Consider the following 13,947-nt stretch of genomic DNA (forward strand, 5'->3'; position numbering starts at 1 on the left):
TCCTGCAAAGCAGTGCGAGTGTTATGTATTAAATTCTAACTGTCTCTCGGCAATGATCTGCATACTTTGTAAAGTTTTCCACTGAACTTGACTTTCAAAGTTTTAAGCGTCACAGTGTTGATGTTTTGTGGAATAACTTCTGTGTTCAATGGAAGAATCCTGACCTATTAATTTACCTGGCACTTGCACAAATTAAAATAGTATTAACTGGAAATCTCATCCAATCCTGTCTCTAGGAATGGAAGGGGAAGCACTTTGACTATGGGCGGGATGGGATGTGTGTGGGGGGTAGGGGATCAGGGGGCAGGGGTGTGGGGACGGAATTGGGTGGGTGATGGAACACCTACTCAGGAACCAGCTTTTTCATTGCAAAACCACAGGACCCCAGTCAAGAACCAGATGGTCTTCAATCACAAGAAAATAGGAGCAGGAGTAGGTTACTCAGGCCCTCAGGCCTGCCTCACCATTCAATGTGATCATAGTTTATCTATGCTGGCCTCAACTCCTCTTCTGTGCCAGTTCTCCAAAACCCTCAATTCCTCGATCTTTCAAATATTTATCTATCTCCGTCTTAAATATATCTGATGATCTGGCCTCCATCGCCCTCAGGGACAGAGAATTCCAAATATTCAGTTCTCTCTGAAAGAAGAAATCTCTATGCTCCTCAGTAAGTGTCAGAGAATCAAAGGGTAACTTTGGTTAGGTCGCATTTGGAGTATGGTGTGCAGTTCTGGTTGCCACAATGCAGGAAGGATGTGGAGTCTTCAGAGAGGGTGCAGAAGAGGCTCACCAGGATGCTGCCTGGATTAGAGAGTATTGGCTATAAGGAGGTTGGACAATCTTGGATTGCTTTCTCTAGAGCGTGGAGGCTGAAGGGGAGACCTGATGGAAGTGTATAACATTATGAGAGGCGTAGATAGGGTAGACAGTCAGGGTCTTTATCCCAGGGTGGAAAGGTCAAAACACTAGAGGGCTTAAATGTTGCTATTGTATCTGCTTCCACCACTTCCCCTGGCAGTGTGTTCCATGCACTTACCAATCTATGTGTAAAAAACTTGCCTCGTAAATCCCCCTCTTACCTTAAAGCTATGCCCTCTAGTATTTGACATTTCCACCCTGGGAAAACAACTCTATCTATCCTATCTATGCCTCTCATCACTTTATAAACTTCTACCATGTCTCTCCGCAGCCTCCAAAACTCAAGAGAAAACATTTCAAATTTGTCCAACCTACTCTCTAATCCAGGCAACATCCTGGTGAAGCTCTTCTGCATCCTCTCCAAAGCCGCCACATCCTTCGTGTAGTGGGAGGGGGGTGACCAGAACCGCACACAATACTCCAAACGTGGCCTGAAGTGAGGATGTTTTGGGAGGGGATTCCAGAACCCTGGGCTCTGGCAGCTGAAGGCAAGGTTCGAATGGTGGAACGATGGAGAGAGAAATGCAAAGATAGAAAGGCAGAAATGGAACACCAGAAACCAAAACTGGAGGAGTGCAAACGTTTTCGAGGGATGTAGGAGGTCAAGAGAGAAGGGGAGCGATTTAGAAGTGATCAACACACCGGTAAGGGCAAACAACAGCCACTCACCTTTACAATTTTTCCCAAAGTAATTGCTGCAGCATTTGGGTTTCCAGATTATGAGGGTGCACGGTTGCTGGCAGCCATCGACTTCCTCGCGGAAAGTGTTGCGAAATGTGCACTTCACCTTCTCCCCCTGAGCATTGCAGAACATTGACAAAGGGGATTAGTTTGTATCTGCTTTCCCCAAGGACCAATGGTGACCTGGGGCTAATTATATATTTCAGCAAACAATCTGCTGGAGGAACTCAGCGGGTTGGGCAGTGTCTGTGGGAGGAAAGGAACTGTTGACGTTTCGGGTCGATACTCAACATTAGGGCTGAAAATCAACAGTTCCTTTTCTCCCACAGATGCTGCTCAACCCACTGAGTTCCTCCAGCAGATTGTGTGTTGCTCCAGATTCCAGCACCTGGAGTCTCTTGCGTCTCCTAATTAAATAACCACCACTTGCTCGTAGATCTGGCATCCATTATACTGGATAAAGCATCTAACGAGTGTTAGGTGAGGCCAATGTAGTGGGTCAGACAGGTGGATCCTTCAGAGAGTCAGTGCCAGCATTGTGAGCTGAGTAAGCTTTGGTGAGGTCCATTGATCTTCAACTCTGTGGGTCCTCATTGAGGGGTCAGCGGTGGAATGGGTGAGCAGCTTCAAACTCCTGGGTATCAACACCTCAGAGGATCTATCTGGGGCCCAACACCTTGATGCAATCACAAAGAAGGCACGCCAGCAGCTCTACTTCATTAGGAGTTTGAGGAGATTTGATATGTCACCAAAGAATCTTACAAATTTCTACATATGTACGGTGGAGAGCATTCTGACTGGTTGCATCACAGCCTGGTATGGAGGCTCCAACGTGCAGGATCGCAAGAGGCGGCAGAGGGTTGTAGACTCAGCCAGCTCCATCACAACCCTCCCCACCATTGAGGACATCTTCAAGAGGTTGTGCCTCAAGAAGGTGACATCCATCACTAAGGACCCTCATCATCTGGGATAGGACCTCTTCTCATTACAACCATCGAGGAGGAGGTACAGAGGCCTGAAGACCCACACACAATGATTCAGGAACAGCTTCTTCCCCTCCACCATCAGATTTCTGAATGGTCCATGAACCCGTGAACACCACCTCATTATTCCTTTTTTTTGCACTATTTATTTTGTAATTTACAGTAATTTTATGTCTTTGCACTGTACTGCTGCCGCAAAACAACAAATTTCACATCACCTAAATCGGTGATAATAAATCTGATTCTGATTTTGATCTTGTTTCATTGCTCTGCAGGAATCCTTTGGATAAATTAAATAACTGAAGTGAGAGACCTATTACGTCTCTCCACTTAGAGTTATAGACCCTGAGTACGCCAAAAAACTACAATTCAATTGTCACTCCTGTTCATTTCAAATGGATTCCAGAGAAGTCCTCTGAAGATCATTAATCCCTCTATGGGATCTTCAGAGACCTTCACCTTGAGCCTTTGACAGGACCAGAACTCATCTTTCTTGGTTGGACCCGAATTTAGAAGAAAGGTTTGCATTTGTTTAGTACCAGCCATCATGAGTTAAAATGTCCTACAGTGCTCAAGTATGTTTGAAGCATGGTTACTGCTGCAAAGGAGGAAATGCAGCCTATTTACACACAGCAAGATCCCACGGACAGCAATGTTGTCTGAGGAACACCAGGAGACATCTCCCCATTCATCAAGGTAGTGTTGTGGGGCCTTTTACATTCAGCTGAGAGGGGCAGGAAAAGCCTCTGCTTAATACCCCCACTGCCCCCCCTCCCCCCCCACAAAAGTTGACACTCCTGAAAGAGCAGCACTCCCCCAGTACTGAAGTATCAGTCTACATGGTTGTCAATTGATCTCTGGTGATAGTCTTGAGCTCACAGCCTTAGACTGCGCAGACGTGCGGGACAGAATTCTTAGCTTCAGACTCTCAGAAGGGTAAGGTTCCACCACAAGACCACAGGCCTTTGAAGTTGGAATGTGGCTTGTTGTTCTAACACAGCATAATGCCAGATGTTTGCCAGCCACTGGAGCTGGCATCTTAACATAAACTGCCACCTTACCTTCGGTTTACTTGTTGAAGGGCAGGGAGGGGTGAGTCTGCAGCTGCCACAGGCTCCCTGTGTAAAACAGAAACCAATGTTCAGCACTGTTCTATATGGGCAGTAATAAAGAAGCTGCATTTGCAGGGCACCTCCCAACATCTCAACATGGTGCAAGCATTGAATTACTCTGGAACCTAGTTACAATAGCGCTTGAGGATTATAAATGACAATTCTTTGACAAACCACTTACAAAAGGTCTCATAATAATGTGATGATGATTCCTTGTAGGAAGGATATAGAGGCTTTGGAGAGGGTACAGAGGAGGTTTATCATAGAATCATAGAACAGCACAGCACAATACAGGCCCTTCAGCCCACAATGTTGTGCCGACCTTTAAACCTCACCTAAGGTAGGATGCTGCCTGGATTAGAGGGTTTGAGCTATAAGGAGAGGTTGGACAAACTTGGGTTGTTTTCTCTGGAGCAGCGGAGGCTGAGGGGAGACCTGACAGATGATTATGAAAGGCATAGATAGAGTGGAGAGCTGGTATCTTTTTCCCAGGGTTGAAATGTCTGATACTAGAGGGCATGCATTTAAGGTGAGAGGGGGAAAGTTCAAAGGGGATGTGCGGGGCAAGTTATTTCTTCAGAGAGTGGTGGGTGCCTGGAATGCACTGCCAGTGATGGTTGTGGAACCAAATACGATAGAGGCGTTTAAGAGGCTCTTAGACAAGTACATGGATGTGCAGGGAATGGAGGGAATTGGCCCTTGCGTAGACGGAAGGTTTAGTAAGGCATTTAATTACCAGTTTCATTTGTTTGGCTCAACATTGTGGGCCGAAGGGCCCGTTCCTGTGCTATATTGTTCTATGTTCTAGAAGGTATTTTTAAAATTTGTTCATGGGACGTCTGAGGTAGGGACATGGGGGCATGGTGACAGCAGGTAGTGCAGCTACCTCACGGCTCCCGAGACCCAGATTCAATCCTGCCCTCCGATGCTGCCTGTGTGGAGTTTGCACGTTCTCCCTGTGACCATGTGGGTTTCCTCCCATGTCCCAAAGATGTGCTGGTACGTTAATTATATACTGTAAATTACCCCTTAGTTTCGGCAAATGGCAAAAAGAACCAAAAGGGAGTTGATGGGTGGTGTGCAAAAGTGAATGAGTTGAACGGGTGCAGATAGATAGGGGGAGGAATGGGACTGATGGGGTTGTGCTGTTGGGAGCTTGTATGCACCCGCTGGGCTGAATGGACCATCCTGTGCAATAGTAAGGCAGCATTTATGGCCCATCCCTAATTAACTTTGAGAATACTGGGCCATCTGCTTGCAGACTGTAGTTCCAGCAGTGAAGGTATGCCTACAGAGTTGTTGGGAAGGGATTTCCAAGACGTTGACTCACTGACATGATATTTCCAAGTCGAGATAGTGTGCAACCTGCAGGCAGTGATGTTCCCTTGCTCCTGCTTCTCTCATCTTTCTAGATGGTACATGTTGTGGCTTTGGGAGATGCTGTTGAAGGAACCTTGGCGAGTTTGTGTATTGCACACGTTAGATGTTCTGCCGATGGTGGAGGGAGCTATACATTCAGGTTGGTGGATGGGTGCCAACCTAATTGCTATGATTACTTGGTGGTGATGTCAAGCATCTTGTGCAATGTTGGCACTGCCCTTGTCCAAAGAACAGGTCAATGCGCAGTCTTTTTCCCAGGGTTGGGGAATCAAGAATTGGAGGACATAGATTTAAGGTAAGAGGGGAGAGATTTAATAGGAACCTGAAGGGGAACTTCTTCACCCAGATGGTGGTCCATATATTGAATGAGTTGCCAGAGGGAGTGGTCAAGGCAGGTACATTAACAATATTTCAAAGACACTTGGACAGATACATGGATAGGAAAGGTTTAGAGGGGTATGGGCCAAACACAGGCAAATGGGACTGGCTTAGATGGGAATCTTGGCTGGCATGGACCAAGTTTTTGTGCATTAGGAATCTATGACTCGAAGTAGAGAGTATTCCATTACATCTGTCTGTGCCTTGGCAGAAATGCTTTGGGAAGTCAGAAGATGAGTCACTTGCTGCACGATACCCAGCCTCTGACCTGCTCTTTTAGCCACAGTATTTATGTTTCTGGTCATTGGTAACCCCTTGGTAATTAAGAATGACTTGGTGAAAGTAATGTCATTGATTATCAAGGGATTTGGGGATGGTCATTGCACACGTACATGACCTGCTACTTGTAAGCAAAAGCCTGAACATTATTCATTTCTTGCTACATATAGGACCACTGTTACACAAGAATTCACAGAATAAATAACTGCACTTTTTAAAAGAAGACATTTCAAAAAAAAAGTTGCCAGCCTCAAACTGATACAAACCATAATATCATGAAAAGAAAAACTGTCACATCGACCACCGATGCTGGGAGGAGTCAGCAAACAGTTGATGCCATAAGCGATGCCATCATTGAACTCCAAGTGCCTCTGCGTAATCTTACAGCGTCTCCTGTTCAGATACAATTCACCCTGGGAACAGCAGACAAAATATTGGACATTACATGTTCTGTGCAACTGATACCTTATGGATCGTGCCAGGCAGACAGTTTTATTTGGACTGATGAAGGGTCTCAAACTGAAACATCAACTGTCCATTTCCCTCCACAGATGCTGCCTGACCCACTGAGTTCCTCCAGCAGCTCGTTTTTTTTTTGCTCCAGATTCCAGTATCTCCAGTCTGTTGTGCCTCCATATCTTGGGTCTGGATTTGAGTTCAACATTCTTAGGTGTTAACCATTAATCCCATCATTTTGGAGAGTGAGAGGTGATAATGGTCTTGTTATTACCATTTACATCTCCTTAAAACCCATAATTTCCTTATTTACATTCCAGTTCAATCCTTTTCTGCCTTGCATACCATTCCCTTTGTCATTTATTCCCCTATCTTCCACAGACTTTCCCTTTTGCCTTTGTAGTTCCTCCATTTCTGTATTTGCTTCAAACCTGCTGAATCTGTGACAGTTTCCTAATCTGATGAAAGTGCACAGATTGGACACGTTTTCTCTCCACAATACCTGTCCTGTAACACGGTGACTGGAACCCAGCACAGTGTTCTAACTGTGGCATCGCTGGTGTTTTGTACATTTCTGGCAGTATCCCCAGGTGTGACAGAAAAGTGTTACAGAATGTAAGCACAACATTTACAGCAACTGCACGCACATGTAAACAGATTAATTTATTATAGTAGATATCCCATGACATTGTTCACAATTTTATATCAACAGCAGTGATGACAAAAAAAGTGAAACACCAAGAATGCACAGATCGAAAACATTATCTCAGTTTCTCTCCTCACAGTATCTGCTGAGGAATTTTCCCTCTGTGTTTCAGAGTTCCAGTATACAAGATAATAAGAGGCATAGATCGAGTGGACAGTCAGAGACTTTTTCCCAGGGCAGCAATGGCTAACATGAGGGGGAATAATTTTAAGGTGATTGGAGGAAGGTATAAGGGGGATGTCAGGGGTAAGTGTTTTTTTTTACACAGAGTGCGGTGGGTGCGTGGAACGCACTGCCGGCAGAGGTTGTGGGGGCAGACACATTAGGGACATTTAAGAGACTCTTAGATAGCCATGAGAAATGGAGGGGTTTGTGGGAGGGAAGAGTTAGATAGATTTTAGAGCAGGATAAAATGTTGGCACAACATCGTGGGCCGAAGGGCCTGTACGGTGCTGTAGTGTTTGATGTTCTATGTTCCAGCAGCCATGGCATTTTGCCTTTTGCATTAGGCATGAAAGTTGTGTGCAAGGAATGGGATGTGTTTTGGTCCCTAGTTCAACATTCGAGTAATGGTGTGAGAGGGCTTCAATGACGTTGCCTCAGGAAATACGTGCAGCACAGAATTGTTGGATTTTCTCATAGGTTTTAATATTTTACTTTTTAAATTTCCTCTGGTGAAGCATCAGGGCTGGAAAGCAAGTGCTGTCTGATGAAAAATGGTTATAAGGTGATCTGAATAGTGCACACAGTTGTAATGGATTTGTCAATTTATAGTAGTATGTTTAATTCAGTTTTTATATAATATTTTGCTTTTGTAATACAACAGGAAACTCAGAGCAATATGAAGCACAGAGCTGGTTGGAGGTTCAGAGTTCCACGGTAGTGCAGCTTGGGTCTGGGAGATGCATAGGTGAGACTCTCCAACACTACCACTGGCAGTAGTTCGGAACTAATTTGTGGAAAGTTTGCCATTATAAGTGTGGACATTGGCTGGAAGGACTGGACAGAATGCATGATCGTAAGATGGGAAATGGATTCATTTCTATTTCAAATTATATCCTGCCCTCTAATTCCAGCTCACCTCATGATCATTTGTGGTCTTAATCTTTCCATCAGCAGTGGTTGAGGTACAGTCTATAGTTGAATGGATTTGCTATGTAATAATTTCTTCAGAGCAAAAGCAGAGAGAGGAAAAATACAAACCAATTATATATAAAGGAATTCTCCTGCAACCCTGGATTCTTGACTGGGCAGTGGTTGCTGGATCATTGGGATGATGGTATTGTAACACTATGTTCATTTTGGTAGGTCAAATATGTTGGTGGAATATAGTCTTAATGGTAGGACTCTTGGCAGTGTGGAGGATCAGAGGGATCTTGGGGTCCGAGTCCATAGGACGCTCAAAGTGGTGGCGCAGGTTGACTCTGTGGTTAAGAAGGCATATGGTGTATTGTCGTTCATCAATCGGGGAATTGAATTTAGGAGCTGTGAGGTATTGTTGCAGCTATATAGGTTCCTGGCCAGACCCCACTTGGAGTACTGTGCTCAGTTCTGGTCGCCGCACTACAGGAAAGATGTGGAAGCCATAGAGAGGGTGCAGAGGAGATTTACAAGGATGCTGCCTGGGATGCGGAGCATGCCTTATGAAAGCAGGTTGAGGGAACTCGGCCTTTTCTCCTTGGAGCGACTGAGGATGAGGGGGGACCTGATAGAGGTGTATAAGATGATGAGATGTATTGATAGGGTAGATAGTCAGAGGCTTTTCCCCAGGGCTGAATTGATGGCCACAAGAGGACGTAGGTTTAAGGTGCTGGGGAGCAGATATAGAGGAGATGCCGGAGGTAAGTTTTTTTTTACTCAGAGAGTGGTGAGTGCGTGGAATGGGCTGGCGGAAATTGTGGTGGAGGCTGATACGTTAGGGTCTTTCAAGAGACTGTTAGATCGGTATATGGAGCTGAGTAAAATAGAGGGCTATGGGTAAGCCTAGTAATTTCTAGGGTAGGGACATGTTCGGTACAGCTTTGTGAGCCAAAGGGCCTGAATTGTGCTGTAATTGTTCTATGTTCTATGTTCTATGTCTGACTTCACACTATGTGCTGACTAGATTGTCCTTTGAAAATATAGCTTCACTGATCCACTCCCAGACTTGGGAGTTAATTGCATTTAGTTCTGAAAGAGCCACCACACATTCTTGACAGATGGAGAAAAGGTTCCTTCCAACTCACCTTGCTTCTTCGCCGCCCACAGCTCACATAGATGTCAGACCCTTGCAGTGTCTTCAGCGAGGTACTTTGAGGCAGAAAGGCTGCCAAAATCTGCAGACACAACAGTGAACAATAAATACATGTAGGTCACTGAACCATCTTCTCAAAAGCTGCTGATGAACATTTTCCCCCGCAACACTGGCACACTTCAGCTGCACTGTGAACCATTGACTAAATGCGTTGCGGTTACTCAGCACTGCCTCCCAAATCTGTTATCTCTAGCATCGAGAAGGACATGCACAGCACCATCACCTACAGACTGCATCCAAGTCACCTGCCATCCTGAAGTGGAGATATATCGTTGTTCCTTCATTGTTAAAATCCTGGCACTTCCTAACCAACTTCACTGTGGGAGCACCTTCACCATCAGGACAGAGAAGGCAGCTCAACACCACTTTCTCAAAGGCACTTTAGAACTGGCAATACTTACTGGCTTTGCCAAAAATGCCTGCATCCTGGAGATGAATAATCTAAAAAAAAGAACTAATAAATGGCAGCAAATGTTGGCTTTGTCAGGAATACCCTTAAGAGAGAATGAAAATAAATCTCCAGATAGTACACAGTCCAATAAACTAATGAAATCTATCTGTCAAAGCAATGCAACCTGAATTCAACTTGGACATGTAGCTGCTAAGAGAATGCACAATGAAAACAGAAACGTAAGCCTTTATGATGTGGGAGGTGCTAAATAAATTCAAGTTGTTATCATCAAGTTCTGTTTAACTCCAGTTAACTGCATTCACTTGGATGATGGCTGGTTTGTGTCTGAATCCCATTCAGACACCTGAGCTCCACGTCCATCAAAAGAAAATCCATGGATCTCAGTAGTGAAAGCACCTGATGACCTTCCCCCTCAGAGTCTTTAGGGGAATCCTCCCAGGCTTCTTCAAGTTCTTATGTGTAGTGATTTCATCACTGAATGACCCTCTCCAATTTTAAGGTCACATTTCCTTGTTCTGTTCTATCCATTATTTTCCTCATGTCCACCCTCATAAATGATTTTAACATTTTAAGATTGCCGAGGTGATCACCCTTAATCACCTATACTCAAGGTGAAGGCAAATCAATTTTATGCAACCTAGTTCCCAGTGCCTCAGGAACAAAGATGAAGCTATTGTTATTCTTGAAACTTCTTTGCACATCTCGATGATTAAGCTGGTGGATAAATTCTAGAGCTGTCATGAGATTAAGAAATAAAAAACTGTGCCTTAATCACAGTTGTAATTACATCCTTAGACAGAGAAAAACACTTTGTCTTTAATCTAAATGGACCATTGAAAAACACATGCTCTTTTTCACCTGATCAATAAAAAAATCGTTGAGGCAATAGACATAAGGACACCAAAAACTTGCAGCAATGAGACACAACATGACAATCTGGACATGACCTGCAGGCTGTATAGTTTAAAGTATTTTTTCTCCATTATGGTGCACAGGCTGAGGGGAGGGAGGGACCCCGTGACAAGATGGTGGGTGTGGGGTCAGGGGGCATGTCCATCACAAAATGCTAAACTGGATTTGACCTGCAGATGGTATGACAAAAGTTTATAATGTAATTTTTTTTAAGGTTCTTTTTTTAAAGTTAAGGGACATGATTAGCAGGCTAAAAAAAACATATTAATTTATGAACACATTAATTCCATTAATTGACAGCCCCATTCTTTGTTATGAGACTTCATTTCCTCTTTTTTTGAAACTTACTTGGAATTTAAATTTAATGCAATATTGATTTAATTTTGGAGTGGGGAAAGGAATTTCATATTCATTATACAGTGGTAGTTTAAACTAAAGAACCCATTTGTACAGTACAATTGTTTTAAAATATTGAATGTTATTTATAACCAGTATCACACTCTTTCATCATTTAATATAAACTACCATAAGACTCAAAAAAAAACAAGTTACAGTAGATTCATGAGTGCTTCCTAAATCTAAAGTATATCAATGTTTTAACTCTCTCCTGAGTTACAATAGTTACCTTGGCATCCCTGATAACATGAAATTTAAGGTACTCTATCAGAGCATTTCGGTTGTCCTTATTATACAGGAAATCCTGTCGTGTTTTAGATAAGGACTTCATGGCGGCGTCTTTCGGCAGGAACAGGGTGACAGGTTTATGCTTCGGATCACTAATCATGTTCAGTATGTTTGTCTCCTGGGAAAAAAATAATAAACAGGTAAATCATTACTGTGATAAAATAATAATGTTTTAAAACTACAATGCCCTTAATGCAGGAGAAACCTCTTTATCCAGAGTGTTGGAATGTGGAACTCATTACTCCAAAGGTGATTAACAAATCCATATTTTGTGGGGGTGGGGGGAGCTGTTTTCACACACAAGGGAGAAGAGAATAAAACATTGATCGGATAAGCTGAGGTTAGGGTCATAGAGTCTTGGTCATAGAGACAGAAACACCTTGTCCATGCTGACCATCCAGAACCAGAATCAGGTTTATTATCACTGACATATGACATGAAATTTGTTGTTTTGTGGCAGCAGTACAGTGCAAAGACATAACATTACTATAAATTACAAAAATAAATAATTAGTGCAAAAAAAAGGAATAACAAGGTAGCATTCATGGTTTTTTTAAAATTCTATTTACAGCGTGGTAACAGACCCTTCCGGCCCAACGAGTCCGCGCAGCCCATTTAAACCCAAATTAACCTACCAGTGCATCTTTACAATGTGGGAGGAAATCGAAGCACCCGGAGGAAACCCACGCAGACACAGGAGAATGTACAAACTCCTTACAGACAGCAACGGGAATCGAACCCCGATCATCGCGCTAACTGCTATGCTACTGTGCCGTTCAAGGACCATTCAGAAATATGTTGGCAGAGGGGAAGAAGCTGTTCCTGAAACATTGAGTGTGGATCTTCAGCCTCCGGTACCTCCTCCCTGATGGTAGTAACAAGAAGAGGGCATGCCCCGGGTGATGAGGGTCCTTAGTGATGGATGCCGCTTTGTTGAGGCAGCGCCTCTTGAAGATGTCCTCAATAGTGGGGAGGGTCGTGCCTGTGATGGAGCTGGCTGAGTCTACAACCCTCTGCAGCCTCTTGCAATCCTGTGCACTGGAGGGTCCATACCAGGCGGTGATGCAACTAGTCAGGATGCTCTCCACTGTACATCTGTAGTAATCCCATTTACCAGCACTTGATCCATACCTTCTACACCTTGGCATTTCAAGTGCTTGTTTGGTTACTAAGAGTCAAAGAGTCATACAGCACGGAAACAGGCCCTTCAGTCCAACTGGTCCATGCTGACCAAGATTCCCATCTAAGACATTCCCATATGCCCGTGTTTGGCCCATATCCCTCTAAACCTTTCCTATCCATGTACCTGTCCAAGTACCTTTCAAATGTTGTTCATGTACCTGCCTCAACCACTTCCTCTGGCAGCTCATTCCATATACTGACCACCCTCTGGGTGAAAAAGTCACCCCTTAGGTTCCTATTAAGTCTTTCCCCTCTCACCTTAAACCTATGCCCTCTTGTTCATGATCCCCCAACCCTGGGAAACAGACGGTGCACATTCACCCTATCTATGCCCCTCATGATTTTATACACCTCTATAAGATCACCCCTCATTCTCCTACACTCCAATGAAAAAGATCCCAAGACTTACTTCTTAAATGTTGTGACAATACCTCATAGGCAGTGTGTTCCACATTCCAATCACTCTCTAGGTGAAAAAGTTCTTCCATAGATCCTCTCTAAACTTCCTACCACTTACCCTGAACCTATGCCATCTAGTTTTAGACATCTCTATCTGTGCCTAGCATAATTTTGTATATGGACCAAGATAGCTTGGTGGAGCATTAATACTGGCATAGACCACTTAGATTGAATGGCTACATTTTTAGCAAAACGTTCTACGTGTAGATCTAAATATTTGAATTAAAATACAGTGCCTTGTTCATTAAAGAAATCATTGATTAAATTCACACCATTACGAATTCATCTAGCAGAGGAATCACTGTTATAGAATAAATCCATTAATTATGCTAGAGTGAATATCAGGGAGATTTTAGAGACACAAGAGACTGCAGATGCTGGAATCTGGAGCAACAAACCATCTGCTGGAGGAACTCAGCAGGTCAGGCAGCATCTGTGGGAGGAAGGGAGTTGTTGACATATCGGGTCGAAACCCTGCATCAGGACCTGCTGAGTTCCTCCAGCAGATTGCTTGTTGCTCAGGGAAATTTTACACGGGGTGCAATATCCACTTTGGAGTCAAGTGCTTCATATGCAGATGTGAACTCTACACCAAGACTTTCTTGTACGTAGTTGATCTGCCTTCCACGCAATGATAAATTGGATTAGAATCATTAATGATCAATATGTAAAGGAAATCTGGATGGAGAGAATATTTTCTATTCAGTGTACCCTGAGATCTGTTTGAGGGGACTTCAAATTAAGATAAGACATCTTTATTAGTCACATGTACATTGAAACACACACTGAAATGCATCTTTTGTGTAGAGTGTTCTGGGCGCAGCCTGCAAGTGTCGCCACGCTTCCAGCGCCAACATAGCATGCCCACAACTTCCTAACCTGTATGTTTTTGGAATGTGGGAGGAAACTGGAGCACCTGGTGGAAACCCACGCAGACTCAGGGAGAACATACAAACCCCTTACAGACAGTGGCCGGAATTGAACCTGGGTCGCTGGCGCTGTAATAGCGTTACACTAACCGCTACACTACCGTGCGATCGCCAATATGAGTGACAGACGTAGCCTGAATCAGGAGCATTACAGCAACCAAACTTTGTGAATTGGTACCCTGG

At 43.9% G+C, this 13,947-nt stretch overlaps 1 protein-coding gene across 1 annotated transcript in view; it reads right to left on the reverse strand.

Moving 5' to 3' along the window:
* The window catches only part of LOC127578574 (stabilin-2-like), a 154,609-nt gene that overhangs the window by 23,021 nt on the left and 117,641 nt on the right, over positions 1 to 13,947 (reverse strand). Inside the window, 5 exon segments of the mRNA XM_052030723.1 lie at positions 1,588 to 1,714; positions 3,644 to 3,700; positions 5,998 to 6,144; positions 9,119 to 9,208; positions 11,136 to 11,312. Coding sequence (XP_051886683.1) covers positions 1,588 to 1,714; positions 3,644 to 3,700; positions 5,998 to 6,144; positions 9,119 to 9,208; positions 11,136 to 11,312 — 598 coding nt within the window.

Source organism: Pristis pectinata, chromosome 15 (assembly GCF_009764475.1).
Source record: "Pristis pectinata isolate sPriPec2 chromosome 15, sPriPec2.1.pri, whole genome shotgun sequence".
Classification (NCBI taxonomy): Eukaryota; Metazoa; Chordata; class Chondrichthyes; order Rhinopristiformes; family Pristidae; genus Pristis; species Pristis pectinata.